Source organism: Sebastes umbrosus, chromosome 13 (genome assembly GCF_015220745.1).
Source record: "Sebastes umbrosus isolate fSebUmb1 chromosome 13, fSebUmb1.pri, whole genome shotgun sequence".
Taxonomy (NCBI): domain Eukaryota; kingdom Metazoa; phylum Chordata; class Actinopteri; order Perciformes; family Sebastidae; genus Sebastes; species Sebastes umbrosus.
This window is the reverse complement of record NC_051281.1, coordinates 7,833,568-7,852,677: the sequence shown is the minus strand read 5'-3', so window position 1 is coordinate 7,852,677 and position 19,110 is coordinate 7,833,568. Positions and strand designations below refer to the sequence as shown.

Below are 19,110 nucleotides of genomic sequence, written 5' to 3'. Positions count from 1 at the left end.
GAAGTGGTTTTCTGAGTTTTGTTTTGGCCGAGCATGCGGAATGCCAATGTTCTAGGTTTTTGGAATGAAATAAAAAAAACATTTGCGCTGTCAGCGCAGCGTAACATTAGCGAGGGTCCAATGAGACACGTGTGCGTTGCGGCGTTGAGTGTAGGGTTGTCGGTGGCGTTATAGCTGTGAACGTAGCAGTAGCAGTGTGTTTGTACAGTTTATTTGTCGGTGAATAAATGTTACAACTCCTCAAGACTCAAGCCAAGCTCCCGTATCCTGCAACACCAGCTCAGACTCACTTAAGGCGGACCAGCTATTTTCCTTTGAGTGACAAGCCTCTCCTCTGAGTTTTGTTCAGCTTTTTATTAAATTTTTAGTATTTCATTTAACCGTTTAACCGATAGCATTAATTGGTAAAAATCTTAATGTCGGTTAATGGTTAAACGGTTAATTATTAACATCCCTAGTCCTGCTGGATCAAGAATTTAAGCTTATAAACATAATAGTTTTCAATCAGGACATTCAGTATTTGGATCAAGTAGCTTGGTGTGGCAAATTTAGTAGGCTTCTGCTGTTATTTCAATAGGTCAGATACATATTCAGTCAACATTTAGGTATTTGATTGGATTTTTGTTTTTACAGATACTTAATATTAGGACTTAGATCAGAATCCCTAGTTTCTGATACTTTGTCCACCCCATTTATATCAATGAGGGTAGAAAAACAAGAAAAAACAACTCCCAGGCTTCAGTTGCTTCTTACATTTTTGCATTTTCCATTTTTCCAACAAAAACTTCTCATTAGCATAACAGAATGATTCCAAACCCCGTTTCCTCTCACCATTTCCCCCCAAATTTGTGAATTATACATCCACCTTGAAAAACTGCTTTGATACACATTCCCCCCTCCTTCTCAGTGGGTGAAGCCTGCTCAGTGTCCTCTGGTTAATAGGCCCCTCTGGTTTATGAGTGCTGTCGTTCAGACCGCTACTGGTGGATCATTGAGAATATGGCCTGCACAGAATGTGTCCATCTGTGCCACTGTGTGTCTCCATAATACTGTTCCATATGGCCAAGTGTGGTCTACACACAGCCTCGGGGAAGCGGTGGTAGATGGCTAACACACTCACACACACACATGCTCACACATTTCTTGCTTTTGTGCATTCTTCCTCATGCACAAGCATAAATACATATACAGTAGGTGTGAATACAAGGACGCACACAAACATTCAAGTACACACGCTATCTGCATGATTGAGGAAACTGAAGCTGCCATTATATTTTGGCTGTGAGACAGACACTGAAGTTCTGCCTGTCTGAAGTTCACAAAGTCACTGAGCAGTTGTAGGATGCTCTACTTCTTCTTTCTCTTCTCGCAATAATATGTCTATATAATGTCTTTCAGTATGTATTTACATCTTGCTCTCTGCTGTCTGTGTAAACAGTCTGTACTGTGTGTCTGTAACCGACTCTCTCTCTCTCTCCTTCCTTCTGTTTGTATACACTGACTATGGATAAGTATCTCATCCAACTCCACTTCACAACACCGGAACTATCCCTTTAATGTCTGTGTTTCTCATTCTTCACAGTATTTCTGTCCCCTATTCGTCTTTTTCTTCCCGTCTGTCTTGTCTGGATTTCTCATGCTCTACTGAGAGGGGAGGTGACTGGAGATCAATAGAGGGTCAGCGCACACACACACAAACCTACACAAACACTTGAAACTGCTGAGCAGGTGAATTTCATTCATCCATATTCTCCATACGGAGACAACACCATCCGGATTATGGATTACCATGGCGATGGATCGATTGCACGGAGAGGTCACAGTCACAGATATGCGTGTGTGTGGAATATTTGTGTCCCTCCTTTTGTGCAGCGTATATGTGAATACTTTCACTGTGTATCCCTTTAGTGCAAAGTGTGTTCTCCTATCTCTGCATAAATCTATTGTTGATGTTTTACTCTTTAGAGATCACAAGAGAAGAGAACAAGAGAGAAAAGGGAGATGCAGGGAGAGAAAACGCGAAGGAATAAAATAGCAAGATTAAGAGTATGGAGACTGAGAGAGTGAGCGCGGGTGTATCAGATTCATGTGTTAATCGATAAGCTCTTTGTTGCTTTGTGGGTGTATCCAATAGAGCAAAGTGCTGGAACATGAAGATTTACATCAGCTGATTTGTAAGGAACCACTACAACTCAGAGGGGAGAGGGGGGACAGCTGGAGAGGCAAGCTGTGGAGGAGGAGGTTAAAGGAGGCGAAGCGAAGGGAAAGAAGAGGGAGAACAGGAGCAGGACTCGGGAGAGAAAGGGAAGCAAAAGAAGACAGGGAGCAAAAATTACTGTATGAAGAGAGGAGGCGACCGGAGAAGAGGAAAAGGAAGAGAAGGGAGGGGAAATGAGAGGAAGCAAAAGAGAGGAAGCCAGAGGGGAAAACAGGGCTAAGCAGGAATATGTGCTGATGAAAGACGAAAAGGCCAACTTGTACATAGCCTAGCTCAGAAGAGCTGACCTGCCTCAGGGTTCATTCAAATTCTCTTTGTGATCTGCACAATTATTTTTATGGGCATCACACAGAAATGTGCGAGGCTTTTTTAAAATTGACTTCTCATGCTAGCTTTACAGAGGGCCATACCCGAGTAACCTTTTCTTGATTAGCAAACCTGCACTGACTTCTTTTATGGGTGCACCACAAAGAGCTGCATCAAAATTACATCACCAGACATAAAAATGACTTTTTTTAAACTTAGACCTGCAGTAGGCAGAATGTTTTTGGCATCATTGGGCAAAAATTCCATTAATAACCTTTTAGCCTATTGTAATTCAAATGTTCTGAGAGAAAACTAGACTTCTGCACCTCCTCGTGGCTCTGATTTCAGGCTTTAAAAATTGAGGCTGCCGGGTCACAAACGCTCTCATTTACTACATGATGTTTCTGAAAACATTTGAGGCAAGAAATAGGCATTACAGTAACAGAATATTGATTCATATTTGATCAGCGCGGCCTAGTTTGATCCGTCTGATCGGAGTTTGCGAGTGATTGACAGCTGCTCTGACACGGCAAAGCTCCAGCTCGGCTCTGATTGGTTGTTTTCCTCCGGTTTGTGAAATGTTGCAGATACCATTAGGAGCACCGGAGGACACAGAGGAACATGATTTTTTTCAGATTACCTGTCTCATGCACTACTGTCAGGATATAGTGACTGTTAATAACTCCAATTCTTCCTACTTCAGCTTTAAGCATTACATCAAGCGGGTAAAGACGGGTGTAACACCATAGTTACAACACATTTTATTCACAAAGGATGAAGTTTTAAACATTCTGCATGCTACAAGGCTTTGCTTTCCTATACAGCTTCTCTTCCTTTGAGCTGAGAGGTACACAGACAGATAATAACAAAGTAATTGAAACACTTTGTTTTCCTCTTTCTTTGCTTCTCACAGGCAGAAAACAGTTCTTTTGTTTGGATAGGAAACACATAAATGACAGTAAGAGATGGGGGGTGGGGCGGTCACCCAGTGGCTTCAAGATGCACTTCAGATGCAGCTTCTATTGTGTAGAGCTAGGTGGTGCTGTCAGTCTATCCACGGTCATTGTGTGTGTGTTTATGTGTGTGTGTCTGTGTGTGTGTGTGTGTGTGTGTGCGTGTCACTAAGTGATGAAACCTGCTCTCTTTTTCTTATGAGGAACAGTTGCGTCAGAGTGAGAGCTCTGTGATTTTGAACCTGGATGACACATGTTTAATCCTGAATTCATTGTTGTATTCAGATCATTGCAGTTCATTAATAACATTCCTTTTTAATGACAAAGCAGCACGGAAAGCTGAAATAGCACAGATGGCAGTGAATTAGCATATTTTTGCAGGGAGAAAAAATAGAAAATTGTTATTTTAGTACACCATGTTACCATACCTCAACCCTCTTTCATGTATCACACCCAGAACCGATTGAGTCAGCTGTAACCAGCTCATAATATAACCTGTATGAGACACAGACCTGCACACACATACATTCCATATATGATGGACAGGTGCCATCATGCGTCATCATCCAATGTGTTGTTAAGGTTATAGTGATGGAGTGGTCATTGCTAAAGATACTGCTGACAGCGTAAGATGCCAAAGCACACACACCAACACACACTTGACCGTCATAGATTTTTTTATGGTAAGTGGACATGAGTGGAAATCAAAGCTCAGTGGTGTACAGATAGCTTAAGCATATTTAAAGGGAGAGAGAGAGAGAGCGTGTGTGCTCCGTCTGCGAGCTGTGTGTATGCTCATGCATTTGGCTGATTGTAGCATTTTATCGATCCACTCCAAACTAATCAATCAGGCCCTAATCGACCCGATTATAAAGGGTATGATGGGAAAGAACAGGGCTGTGTGTTGTGCACTTAAATCCTGAACTGCTATTAATCTACCGATCTCAATTTCATGTGCTCTTTTAATTTTAATAAAAGGAAAGGAACCAACTCTGCACTTCTACATCCCCCCGCTCCCGCTCTCTCTCTCTCTCTCTCTCTCTCACTCTCTCTCACTCACACACATACACTTTCAGAGATGCTGAGCAGTGCACACAACAGCGTGCACATGCTGTTGTGTATTATGTTGTTGCTCACTGAAATATCACTGTTTATTGGTGAGTGAGCAAAGAAATAAAAAAATTAATGGCCCCCATAAAATTAAGCGGTTTCTCATGTTTAGACTGTTTTAGCTATATTCAATTAATGTTGATTACCTGAGTCAGCTAAACTTTACAAAATAACACTGTAGGCTGTTGAATCATGTTGATATTTACAAGGATTGCGATTGAAACATTTCGGATTGTCTTTTTCGTCATTCTGAAAGGCCAGGAGCGCAGTGAGTCTGTCTGTAGATAAACAATCTAGCGTTGTGTCATTCTCTGTCAGTCATTACCAAGATGCGCTGCAAATAAAAATCATTATTTTGTGATCACTTTACAACAAAAATACAGGTTAATGACATGCTGTGTGTTACATGGTGTGGAATGAGTGCTTACGGAGAAAGTTAACTTTTAGTGTAGTATTGTGGATATCCCCCCTGGATAGAGTTAAGCGTGATTTATGCTTGCCGCATCCGCGAGGGTCGCGAGTGTAGGCACGGCCAACGGCCAGATTATACGGAGTATAAAAAGATTCAAATGCTTCCTCGTCACGATTCCACTTCAGCTCATGTCCATGCAGCTGTCCTTGCGGGAAGTATAACCAAAGCTTTAGGCTGCCAATTTTTCAAAAAGTCAAGTTGAAACACATTCCCACTATGTGTGACTTGGAATTCGATATTGTGGCTCCAGTTTTGTCATTATCCCGAAAGCCTCCTCCAGAAACCATTAAAATATTCTGCATATCCTTTCATATAAATCTTGCTATCTTATTGGTGATGGCCTTTTTACAAGCTTCTGGCGAGGGTCCTGAGGATAAGTGCGGCGGAGACTTTCACACTTAGAATTCACAAAATTGGTGTCTGAGTTTAGTGTTTGATTTTGGTTTGTTGGGTCAGGCCTTTGATTGATCCAAGCTCTCAGGTCAGGTAGTCCAACACGCACACACAAACACACACACCAAATTACCTCCCACTAGCCTCTACTTGTTCTAGGTGAACTGTGTGAACCTTGTATTGACCACTCAGTAGAGATGAATAGGGAGTGGAGAAGGGATGGAGAGAGAGCTTAGAAGCAACCTTAGGGGGAAGATTTAGCTAACTTTAATCTTTAACCCCTCAGTTTCTATATGTGCTGTTAATTAAAGCTGAACTAAGTTATTGTATAGTTGACAACCAAAGTGTTTAATTTTATTAATTTGGCATAACACAAGTATATCCTATATTACACTCAGTGGTCTCAGTAGGAAGCATTATGTTTTTGGGTTGTACATCTGTCCGTCCCATTCTCCTGAATGTGATATCTCAGAAACGCCTGGATGGAGTTTCTTCAAATTTGGCACAAAGGGACCACTTGGACTCAAGGTGATTTGAGAATTTGGTGGTCAAAGGTCAAGGATAAAGGATAAAATGATGAAGTGATGACATTTTGGACAGATGTAAACTGCAACTTGACTGGTTGACGGAGGCATACAACCATGAGGTGGTAGTTTTAGTTAGTTAGACATAAAAATCACAGTTAAAATAATAGGTAATCTTAAGGAAAGTAACACATCATGATTAGTTCATTGTTGTATAACATTTTGTTCCTAGTGGAGTGATGCTCTGAGTATGGACACCTTATCAAGCTGTGGTTAACCCCGAGGCTGCCATCTATACTGCTGAAGTGTCCTTAAGGTAGACAATCAACTCGTTACAGCATTGCCATTTGTGATTGAACCTACATCCGACCTCTCTATGAGTAGGAGAGTAGATTTTACTTGAGCAAATAATCACAACAAACCAGACTTCCATATGGTTTGTGCCATCATAAGTCACTGTTTTACACCTTTTCCCAAACGAAGACGAGTTCCTCACTCAGGTGCAATTTTGAGCTCAAGTATTGATGTAGATGGATTAAGGCATTTCTACATGAGGTTGTCAGCGACACGATCAAAGTAAAATGTGTGTTTTGACAGGAAGCTGAAGCAGAAAGTTTACCAGCATCTTTATCTTAGAGTCTGTCGAGGTTGTTGACAGGATGGCTGATGAGAAGGTTAAATGTTAGATATAATAGCATGACGTAGACGCATGCCAGCAGCAGCGCTCGATGGCTAAAAGTGACGATTAACTCATTACTTAAAGGCTGAAAAACATCTGGTGGGTACTGTACCTGGAAACAGCTTGTCAGCTTACAATATATCAGTAGTCTTGAGGGGGAAAGAGGAACAAAGAGGGTTGGCAGCATGTAACTTTTCATTTTGCTGAAAATGGACACATCACTGCACTCCCACTTGACACGGTGACACTCTCAGACAATCTCGAGCCTCAGGTTTGCTTTTTGCTCTTACTCGCTGACATCCCAGAGGTTTTTACAGTACAGCACATCTGTCAGTCGCCCTCATTATTATCATTATAATTCTCTCTCAGCTTCTGTCGCTCATGTTCTCAATGGCCATTTTTCTCTCTCTCTCTCTCTGTGCTTCCGCTCAATCTATGCTGCCTCACCTTTCTGTCTCCCCCCTCTCTCTCCCTCTCATGCTCAGGATGCCGTGTCATTTTGTTTGGCAGGTCTTTGAGTCCCCTGTCGAAGAGAACAGAGGCAAAGTCCTAATCTCTCATCGTCTGGCTGTCTTTCCTTTCTTTCCACCTCTGCTTTTTAAGAGACTCAGCAAGGCTATGTTGAATTTGTCTACCCATTTCTCTTCCTGTCATTCTTTCAGATGTTCTTTTTAAAGACTCTCTGCTACCCCTCAGTGTGTGTGTGTGTTTATCTGGAAGTTATTAGCCTTGTTCTACTCTTTTTAACAGACAGATTTACTGAAACTGGATAAAATGTGTATTTTTTAGATATGCTGCGATCGGTCGGCATATCAATCTCATTTTTCTCTTTTTTTTTTTCGGTCACCTTTACACAAATGTGCTAGTGATAGTTTTACGTTGGCATCAGCCCATCCCCCGACAGCACGGAGCTAGGCGGCTAACATGAACGGATGTTGCATTGACTTGTATTATGATGCGTTCAAGCTCTTCTCAGTAAAAATGATTATTGGGCGAAGGTGAATTATAACTCTATCATAATATGTTCAAATGAAACTTTGTAAAATGTAGTTTTATTCAATTATAGTTCCCAGAAAGAAAATCGAAATCGGCAAAAATCAGAATCAGCAGGTCAGACTTTTCAAAAATCGGAAATCTGAAAATTTCATCTCCACTATTTTTTATTAAATATGTGCATTTTTTTTCAATTTCCCATCTCTCTTTTTCTTGTCTACATTTTTTTTGGTGCCATCCCTGCAGGTAGCTGCAGGACAATACTTGTGTAAAAGGTTTTGCACCAAAGCAGCTTGACAGAAAAGTGTCAAATGCTCGCTATAAATTATCATCAAATTAAAAGCTCTGTGCTTACATAACAAAACCAAGGTTTTCTACTCATTACAGAAAGGTGTAAATTAAGTGCTGAGACAGAAGAGGGGGTAGGAGAAGAACAAAGTCAGACGAGGTTTGTTATAAGAGGGGAGATGGAGCTAGACGATGAGGAAGATGTGTGTTAGATGGAAAAGGGGAGTGTGACAGAACATGAATGTGTGAGAGACTGAGGGCAATGGTTGTACCGAACAGTTGGTGAGATATGGATGGGGAGAGGATGAGAAAGGTGCGATATTGTATAACTATATTATTCTGTTCTTCCTGGTGAGGTCATGCTGGAAAGAAACAGCACATATATACTAAGTATACTGTAGCTACACACTTAAAAAAAGCTTTTGTACTTTTGAAAATAAGTTTCGGTATCACTATGGAGCTTTTACATTTACATTTATATTTACATTTGGTAGATGCTTTTGTCCAAAGCGACGTACAAATGAGGTACAATTCAAGCCACAGCGGATCAAGGAGAAACCTTCGACAATAAGTGCCTCTAACACTCAGTTCCACCTGACACAAGTGCCACAGGGCCTGCAGGTGCATGAAGTAACATATAAGTGGTTAGAAAATTACTTCTTTTTGAGATAGCGCAAGAGAAGAATCGAGAGAGAAAAAAGAGCAAGAGCTTTTCTTGTGCTTTTCCAGTTCCTAATTTATCGTAAACCCCATGAAGAAACATCCAGTGAAAATCTGCTTTAATCATCAGGTTGGCCTTGAAAAAAAAAAAGCTGCTGTCGCTGGACTTCTCTTTACTAGCACCTGCGTAAGCTTTTAGTCTAAAATGTTGGCATCATTTTGCTCTTTAGAATTACATTTTCATAATGTTGGCATCGTTGTTTTTTTTTGCTTTCTTGTGCAGAAGAGCGAGCCAGCAAAATCACAGCGCTGTGCCTCACATCTGTGTGTGTGAGCACTACACTCTCATATGGTTTGTGCCTGTTTGTACTGTAGGATGCATGTATATGCTCATGTCTGTATGAGTGAGAGAGTATGTTGCACACTTGTGGGTTCCAGTGTAGCAGGAAGCCTCTGGCTTTACTGGCAAACTCCCCTTTCTTTACTCTTGGCCATTATAGACACGAAGCACACACACACATACACACAGGTACACACTCACAGGTCTATTCAGGTTCCACGTGGAGGCCCCTAGAACACTGTGTTGACAAGCTCTGTGCTATGTTAGGCTAAACGCAGACTCAGTGCAATGCTCAATAGACAGGGATTCCACTATATAACACAGTTAGAGCTGGCGGGGCGGCGCACACACACACACGCAGAGGGGAGACACGAATGGAGGCAGTTGTTGAACAGTAGACACACACTCTGTCGCAGGAATGCTGGGTTCCTTGGACGTCCTCTATAGCGTCCTCATCCACAAGGTAACTCAGAAAATTGTGTAAAAACAAATTGAAAGAAAGAGATGTGACCCTGGAAACTAGGGGTGTGAATCTTTTGGTATCTCAAGATTCGATTTGATTTTGATTCTTGGGGTCACGCTTCCTGATTCAAAATTAATTCTCGATTCAGTACATAGTGGTGCTAATTTAAGGATGAAAGCTAAGTAAAGTGTGTAAAAGATTATAGAGTTTTTATATCTGAAAAAGTTATATCAACTGATTGCAATAATGTAAACACACAAAGGCAAGCCTAAGACAAAAGATAAGATTTATTAATGCTTAACTTGCACAAATTAACACTTTTTACTAAAACGTTTTTACTATTTTTCAATTCTCAGTGACTTCAAGAATAACAAGTTCAAGATATACAAAAATAAAAATGCTGCTTGTTTCATAAATACCATTAGTAGGCTACCTGCCTTTTTATTTTTTCAAAAACTTGCCAATTTCAAAAATATATTGTACACAAAATAACTCAGTAAAACTGGTATTTTGTGTGATTTTTTTTGACAAATCACACAATAATGCTTGACTTGACTTGCTTAATAATCCATTTTTAGAAATTGTGAATCGATTCAGAATCTTAGAAGATAAGAATCTTGATTCTAATACATGAATCGATTTCTCCCCCAACCCTACTGGAAAAGTTCTCCCAGCGTTGTCCTTTAGCTCCGGTCTATGCACGTTCTCTACCTGTAATCATACACCTGGTGATAAGTGCAAAATATAGCTCAAGTTTTATTTACATTAACAGGTCTTTCTGTCTCTCGTTTTGTGATAAGGGTTAAATCCAAATCTGGTGGTTTCTGTTAGCATTTTTTCTTTGTTACCTCTAAATTTGGCTTTGCATTGTGCTCTATAATGCAGTGAATTAAGCGTATTGGAGTGTCTTTTCTCTCAGTGTGAGTGCAGAGCGTGTAGGGAGTAGCAAATAGAGAACCTGGAGTGACTGTGAGTGGAGTTATATAAGAATCTTTGAACAGAGTTCCTGCTGCTCCGCTCTGATCAAACACTGTGTTCATAATGGATGAAAAGATGAGAAGAAATAAAACTAATAACCAGCTACATTTTCTGTGTGTTTTCTTTCTCACGTTTTAGCTGATGGCGGTGTATGAGGAGCAGGAAGCCCAGCAGAGGGGCGTGGCGAACACGAGGCTAGCCCCGAGCCCTGACCTCTACCAATCCGAGCTCGCCGTCTTCCAGCCGATCGCAGGGGGAGAGATTGAAGTCAATTCCTCGGCCCTCAAGTCCAGTGAGTCATTTTTCATTTATGTACTGTATATTGCATGTATTTTAGTACTTTAATACTTGAGAAAGTTATTTTGCATAGTTCTACAAATTGTTAAAGCAAGATATGTAATATAAACCAGAGATGTGAACTCGAGTCACATGACCTGGGCTCGATTCAGACTTGTGTCACAAATTTGACGACTTAAGACTCGACTTGACAAAATCAAAAAAGACTTGTAACTCGACGTGGACTTAAACACCAATGACTTGTGACTTTCCTTGGACTTGAGACTTGAGCCTTTTGACTTGAAAGTACTTGATACCTTCCCCCAAGAATATAAAGTATGTTATTTAAAAAGTGTGTGCGAGAGGAGACGATCAACTGCTCAGCGCCGTGTCGGAGATGTTGGGGTTATTTACTTTTTGAGACATCCTTTGTTGCTCTGTTTGGGAAGAGGATTTACTTGTGAGGAAAAAAACTGAACTGACCCAAACAAACTGAATTTCTAATTTTTGTTTATTACTGAATCCCCAAAAAGTGTTGTTTTTTTGGTGGAACTCTGGACTCTATTTATTATAATGTCTTAGCGCTCTGCTCTCTAGAGGAAGAGCAATGACCTTAACATCAGTCAGGCTCTGGCATTTGTTGTCGCATCACAAAATTTTGTCCCAATTAGACAAAGTAAAGCTTTATGAAGACCAGCCATGTTATCTCTAGCAATCACATCCGCTCTGTGTCTGAGCCTGCTGGCTCTGAGAGACCAGATACTCCCAAGTATTTCACTACTTCCCCCATTGTTGACGAGGCTGGGACTAGGCTGTAGTATAAAAACAATAAAAAATGTTCTTTATACTCTTCAGAGTTTTCCGCCAGTAAAGTTGTGCCAGAAATCCCTACTCTGCTTCTGGGACTTTGTAAGTCAAAGGTTTACTGACACATGGTCTAAATGCTTTTTCAAAGGACCACTCTGACTCTACAAAGAAAAAAAAGTCCTTTGGGGAACTGGTTTTACCTTTTAGGTGTAACCTTTAGGTCAGTGCATAAACGGGTCAATGTCACAACTGATGTCAGACAAGAAACAGGTTCATTTGGACTCAAATTTGATGTTGAGGTTGACTGCTAGGGCATGTCAGTGAAGGATAGTGAAGTCCATTTTGGAGGGATGGATAGATGGCTAAATAATCAGTCAATTGAAACATAAAAAAGTAGTCATGTCATGTAATGGTTTATTAGGTACAGGGTGTTCTTACATGTAGTTTCAGAGCCGAGACACATGTTTTGTAGACAATAGGAATGATGTTATAACTTTGCATTACAGTGCAGGTAAAGGTCAGGATGTGATGGGCATGTTCTGCAGGACAGTGATGAAAACAAGATGAGGACAGCTGATATGTTGGCAACGGCGTCTCTGAGATGCAGAGTGAGATGAGGATGAAAGAGAATCAGATGGAGTAGAAGCAGAGGAAACAGAGGACAGGAAGTGTATGTGTAATGTCAGGCGGCAGAACAAACTCTGATGTCTGCGTCTGCTTACTGTAACGTGGAATAGACCTCTCTGAATCTGAATGACCTTTCTTTCTCTCTGTCTCCCTCTCTTTCTTTCTTTCTTCCCATCTCCCCTAGTTCCTCTCTCTCTCTCTCTCTCTCCCTTCCTTCATCTCTTTCTGTCTTTTGTCAAGTCAAGTGCTCGCTCAGTAGAGGTACTGTAGATGTGAGAGCTGTCACAGTAACTTGTCCAAATGTAATTTTGCCTTAACATAACAAACCATGTGGGTGATGGATTGCGTGTAGCTACAGTTTGCCAAAGCCTCTGCATTACTCCCAGTTGCCTCCTGCTGTCAGCTAATCACAGATTCCACTTAGTTATGAATTGTAGACTCTATATCTGCTTTCATTGTTGCTCGGTCCGTACCATCCATCCACATGAACGCTTGGCATTTAAACATAATCTGTCAAGGTTGTTTTTCAAAATGTCATTAATATGCCAAATGAAGTGTGACAATGCTCATCCATCTATTGTAAGTTGGATCCTATCAGCATTACTTTCCAACTCTTGCTGTTTTTCATGATACTATTGGAATTTCTCAGTCGGCTTGAAGGATGTCAAGGAGTTTATTGAGCTCGAGGACTCCCACGCTGAATCAAAAAATCACAGCACAGTTTAGTACAGTAGGTTATTGCAGCAATATTTTCCTCTTCCCCCATTGCATTAGATCTAATTTCACACACAGTATATAAAACAGAAACAATCATGTATGTTGCATCTATACTACTAGTTTTGACATAATTGACATTTCAGCTCGTATGACCTTCCTAAGTGAAGCTGTATGATCCAGACACCGTTAAGACAGGAAGTTTAGTCTGTTCTCAGTATGGTCGCCTGTCAGAAGAGATTAGTAGTAATGTGTGACTGTCGTGGTAGATTAGAGGTAACGGAGCTCTGGAGACGATCACTGTCAGTGGGAGAAGGTCACGCTCAGGCCTCCATCACTGACTACATTTACATGAACACTGATATTCTACTATTGTTCCGAAAATGACAATATTCCTAATTCGATACGGGTGGTCATGTAAACAGCGTATTCTGTTTGGATATTCTGAATCAGGCCTTTATCCTAATGGAGCATTTTCAGATGAAGACATGTGGGATATGCTGATATTATTCAGGTTTTAGGAGCATTCTTTGGACATGTATACAGCTCATTCAGAATACACGTCTCAATTAGGGTTTGTACGGCAGTTTGCAGAGATGCATGCCCAAAAGAAAAGCCCACATTTCTGGTTGGAAGGAAAACACAGCTACTTTTATTATCATTATGAAAGACTTGGATATCAACAGGTTTTTGGATATCAGTAAATATCACAACACCGACCTTTTCAAGAAGGTGGTTGAAGGAATGAAAGAGGGAGGCTGCGTTCGCACGGTCCAACAAGTACACCACCGGTTAGGTTAATCAGAGTATGCACGGCTGCATGTAAACGGGAATATTAGTGGAATATTCATTTTCATTAGCCGTGTAAACAGCTTAGTAGGGATGTTGTCTTTTTCGGAATAAAGGAAAACCAGAATATTTTGTGCATGTAAATGTAGTCACTGTCTGACTCCCGTCTCTTCAACTCTATCATTGCTCATTGTTTCTGTTTCTCTCTGGCTTTCTTTCTCTTGCTCTTTTTTTTTTTTTTTTTTTTTTTTTTTTTATATCACTGTTGAATACTAGCTGACATGATGTTTCACACTTGACTCCACGAAGGACTCAAGCAGAGTCAGAAACATACAGTAGGTGTAGTAGTGTTGATGAGAACCACTGCTCAACATTGAGAATCAAAGTGCTGAAGTGATTATACAGGATCAGCATTAGATGGATAGGGAAGACCGCTGATTAAAGTGTTTTTTTTTTTAAGTGGAACACTTACCATGACTCGTGGAGCTGCCGTAATTGTTATAATGGCTCGAATCTTATCAAGCGTCAAATACAGAACATTATATATACATTAGTTGCCCTGGGTGCTTTTAACAAAGTCCAGAAAAATAAGCCTTTTCCACAGAGGACGTTTTGACATGTAAATAGTGAAATTAATGATGGCTGGATTCCATTTAGCTGCTTCAGTTTCAGGGTCTTGGTATTGTTTATGTTGGCTCAGAAGCCTTGTTTGCATTCAATTGTCAAGTGAATTTTAAGCGAACTTTTGAAACATTGCAAATAAATAAATCCTAATTGGCCGCGTTTCCACCGCTGACAGCAGAAACAGCTGATCAGTCACGTGAGTTAAATGTTCGCTACATCAGAATTTTTTCAGCCAAGGCGTTTCTATAACCTATTTAGCGCAACAACTCTTTTTCGACAAAGGCAAAAACCACCTAAAGCGAGCGGCTTATCGAATTTCGCCATTTCCATAGAGCTTTTTCTAATGCGATACTTCAAAATACAAATAAAATACTATCAGAGCTTACTGGAACACTTGATTAGAACGAACCCATCGCTAATGTTAATAGTAAAACCATTGCTTTTCCAGCCTTTACCACAACAATGGGATGATATTTTATTTATTTGCTTTTAGGAGATATTTACTGTCTTTTTTGGGGGAAAATCATGACCAAGTATGTTGGGGCATTTTTGATCATTTAACATACAACACTCTAGAAAAAAATATGTGTAACTGAACTGTAATGCAACCTTTAAAACCAGGAAAAGACAACATTTAAGCTATTTGCTGATATTCCAACAACAAAAATAGAAAAAGACTATTTCCAGTCTCATAGCATGCTATCAATAGGCCTTCTATATTGGCATATTATAGTCTAGCTCTACAGTATATCGTGTTATTACTGCAGTGGGGATTACTAGGTGATCTAAAACTGACACTACATTTTGCCAGTCTAGTAGAAAAGTATTGATCTTGGAATGTCTACAGGCACACTATTTGTCCCTAGATGGCCGTTGTTATCTATCTTAATGTGCCACTGGATATAGACAGCATACACCCAAACACAATGGGACATTTTCACCGCATCGTTTCTTGTTTCCTGTCTTGACAGGTCAGTCTAAAACTGGGAAGGTGAGGTGTTACAGCGAAGCAAAAGATAATAGCACAGAATTCAATTTTGTTTAAAGGCTTCTGTAATTTTGGTTTTAACAATGTTTTGATTCTAGTGTTCTTTAATCTTCCTGTTTCATTGCACCTCGTACATCTCGTCTTTGTATCTCACTGATTATCTTTTCCTTTGTTCGTCCCTTTATTTCTTTATCTATTTCCGTCATCTGTTTCTCATTTTTACGTCCTTTGTCCTCTCTCCATTTACCCGTCTTTCAATGCCTCTCTTTGAAGAGATGAATTGATTAGAGGTTTGATGTAATCCATACCCCCCAGCCAGCCTTAAGAGCACCGAGGGTCCATTTTGTGACAATCAATATATGACCCTACAAATATCATTTGGCATGTGTTCTGAGTAGTCTACTCATTTAGAGCTTCCCTCCACCCTCACCACCACCTTTCCCATTTTATCCCCAGTGGAACCATCGAGCCTAACATGACCATATTCTTAATGTATATATGGATTGATGGGCCCGCAGTGCAACACACTGATCATACCTCCGGTAATAAATGTTATTTATTTGAATAGCTTTCTGCAGTGTTGACTTTTCTTGCCATTTCACTATTTCTTCAAGCTCCAGCAGAATCACGGGCGATAGTGTGGTGCGCTTCATCCATCAGCTTCTGTTAAATGATGATTTTATGCAGTGGGCTGATGAGATGTGGAGAGGGAGACACTATCATATGTTACTTACATGCACAGGGAGATCTGCAAATCAGACACTTATTGGTCATTTGGACGCATGAACACCAGTGTGTTCACTGAAGGGACGTTAGAGGAAGGGAACGCACATTAACTTCTCACACACTCTCCTTGCAGGTCTAATGAAAACACAGAGCGGTGCACATCTCCAAAAACAACATTCAGGAATGAGCTCTGTGATAACACTGCTACAGTATAGTATGTATGTTATCAACAGATATGGACATGCACACATAAAAGTCTCCGGCTGTGCTGGCTGATGAGTTTTGATCATTACAGAAGTAGTAATTAGGGCTGCAGAATTTTGAAAAAAATATCTAATTACAATTATTTTGACTGATATTGCAATTACGATATGATTTGCGATATTAGAAGGAATGATCATTTTTACATAATTATTCTAATTTTCGTTGAAAAACATATTAAAATGATTACGATGTGATTTTTGCGAGGATCTATTTCTAACAAAGATGTTTTCATAAGTCTGTAGAATCTGATGTGTAGGCCAGTACATCTCTGCAGCACCTCAATATTTAATTAAAATGGTATTTTGACACACATTTCACCTTTAACAAATATTGAGATTTCCTCCTCATCCTTCGTCTTGAAAATTGTAGACAGCCATATTGCGATTTCGATAGAATTTCGATTAACAGTGTAGCCCTGGTAGTAATGAAACCCTCTGGCTTCATTCACATGGTGAATGTTTTAGGGTCATGATTTCTTACTTGTCGTTTCTATCGTTCTTTGACTTTTATCCTCTACTAAATGTTCACCAGTCATACCGCTCTATCGCTCTTTATTATTTTCTTTTTAACAAGCTATAAATGGTATACATACATGAGTTTCCATGGACATGGTAATGTGCCTAATTGTGGAATCTGTTCGACAAAGCACATTCTGCCTTATGAGTCCTCATTGGCATTTAGACACAACTTTTTGAAAACTCAGAAAGTTTGAGTTAGCGATATAGAAAAACATCTCTAAAAAGAAAAAAAAAAATCTTCTTAATGTTATTAAATTTGTCTTAGATTAAGTTCTAGATACTGTAGCTGTGAAAAGCTTATTTAAAGAGGACCTATTATGCTTTTGTGCTTTTCGGGGGGTCGTTAACATGCAGCATTTTTTTGCACCCTCAAATCCATTGTTGTCAACATAGACGTGCAGAAGAAGATACTTAGTAGTTCAGGTGCATACTTGTATAGTATGCACCTGAAAATGAGCATGATGGGTCCTCTTTAAAACAATGAATACACATCCACAGGCATACATTTGTGCTTATATGCACTCATACTCCCATGCTCTATGTACTGTAGCTTCCATGTCTTTAACTTGTTTTATGATAAGCATTGTGTTCTCACAAAAACTTCCTATTATTTTACCACACTGAATGTCGGGGGGGTTCTTGTTTTTGTTTGTAAGCATACTTGAGTTGACTTGGACTGATGTCACAGGCACGTTGCAGTGACAGAGTGGAAATTCATTTTGTCAACCCAAGAACTTAAAAAAAATTCATCTCTCCTCTCTCTTTCTTCCTCATCACGCTTTGACACTCGTAAAGAAACCGCACACCAACTCCTCTCTGTAGTGTGGCAGGACGAGCTCAGGGTCTGTATCTTGTCATCTAAAAGATTATTATTAGACATGAATTTGGCTGAACTATGACTCCATCAAAATAGCATTAACAATTTTAAGGTAGTCGTGTGTGTGTGTGCGTGCGTGGATGTATCAGAGAGACTGGCTGTAGATTCTGAAGCAGTGCAGACTTCTATTCTCACCATTTGTTTTTCATATTTCTTATTCTATTAACAGTCTGATAGGAAGTAGTCACACTGTGTCATGTTAGACTGACAGAGAGCTAGGTTCCTGGTTTTTATCAGAGAAAACAAGAGAGGAAAAGAGAACAGCTTGAAAGAATATAGCTGATTTAATGTGGATTAAAACATAAAAAAACATGAAGTAATGTTTTAGAATTGGGGGTTATTAATATTATATTCAAATTATTTTTCTGCAACTAAACTGCTATTAAGTTAGTGTTTGGTGTCATCAAATTCCTCCTGCAGATACCTCCAATAAACAAAGGAAGTGAATTGATTAGTTGATTAGTCATTTTTTGCTTTTTTCATGCTAAATAACTTATTTCCAAGAAACTTACGAGCACATCTCTGGTAAACACAAGATTTAAATCGGTGCTTTTGTGTGATTTTTTTGTGTGTAGAAACTCATTTTTACAGATCTGTCGATTAAATCAACTAATTGATTAGTCGACAAAATAGTACAAATGTTAGTCTGCTAAGAATTTCTTTTGTTGCGGACAGCCAAAAACTCTCAGAGCTGCGTGCACATATGAAATGTGTTTGTGTCCTTGTGTTTTCTAGACACCCCCCTGTTGGTGAGAAGCAGCAGTGACTCAGCCCTCAGCCCCCAGCCGACAGAGACCGAACCCTCCCTCAATGAGGACACCGCCGGGATGGTAAGACTCTGAGGAACTAAGACAGAAAGCAGACACAAACACATGCAGTTTGTAACACACCATATACACATTGTATACACTCTAAACCTACACAGAGGAAATGCAACACATAGAGATGTTCTGATGTCGTGAGGACACAAATGCATTGATGAGAAGCCTCATGGACACACACATAAGTGATGATGTATGTGATATCAGTACTGAATCATTTCTAATTAATTTTATTAAGGAAAATAGACCATAAAAGCTGCAGTTTTTGTCTTCACAATAAGAAAATGCTTGACGGATTGATCCGAACTCCTTTCAGAAAACAAGCATTTTAAAAGTTATTTGCTTGTCATCTTGTGAACAGACCTGACAAATCATGAATTCAGATTTTTTTCAAATCTGCATCATTATATAGTTATTTCAGCATACTTTTGATCTGTTTATTGCAATGAAATCACATCAAAATATGTTTATTTTGAGTTAATACCGTTGTAGTAAACCAGAATAATTCAGCCGTTGTGTGACTAGCTATATACGTACAGCCTCCGGATGATGTTATGAACCCAGATACGACAGCATTTGGTTTTCCGACGTATGTCGGACTTCCACAACATGTCAGAGCAGCAATTGTGGTCATTTCACCCATGTTTGATGAATCGTTGTTGGTATCTACATGGAGGTATGCCTCTCCTCCTCTCCGGCGCA

At 39.8% G+C, this 19,110-nt stretch overlaps 1 protein-coding gene across 6 annotated transcripts in view; it reads left to right on the top strand.

Moving 5' to 3' along the window:
* The window catches only part of pard3bb (par-3 family cell polarity regulator beta b), a 240,375-nt gene that overhangs the window by 35,711 nt on the left and 185,554 nt on the right, over positions 1–19,110 (top strand). For 5 of the 6 annotated variants that reach the window (XR_005209567.1, XM_037789757.1, XM_037789756.1 and 2 more), the window contains exons 4-5: positions 10,516–10,669; positions 18,323–18,417. Coding sequence is in view for 5 of the 6 variants with exons in the window: in XM_037789757.1 (XP_037645685.1) it covers positions 10,516–10,669; positions 18,323–18,417 (249 nt within the window). In the remaining variant the exon portion in view is untranslated. Of the gene's footprint in view, positions 1–9,276; positions 9,400–10,515; positions 10,670–18,322; positions 18,418–19,110 lie in introns of those variants that run through there. The other variant, XM_037789759.1, reaches the window with a different exon arrangement.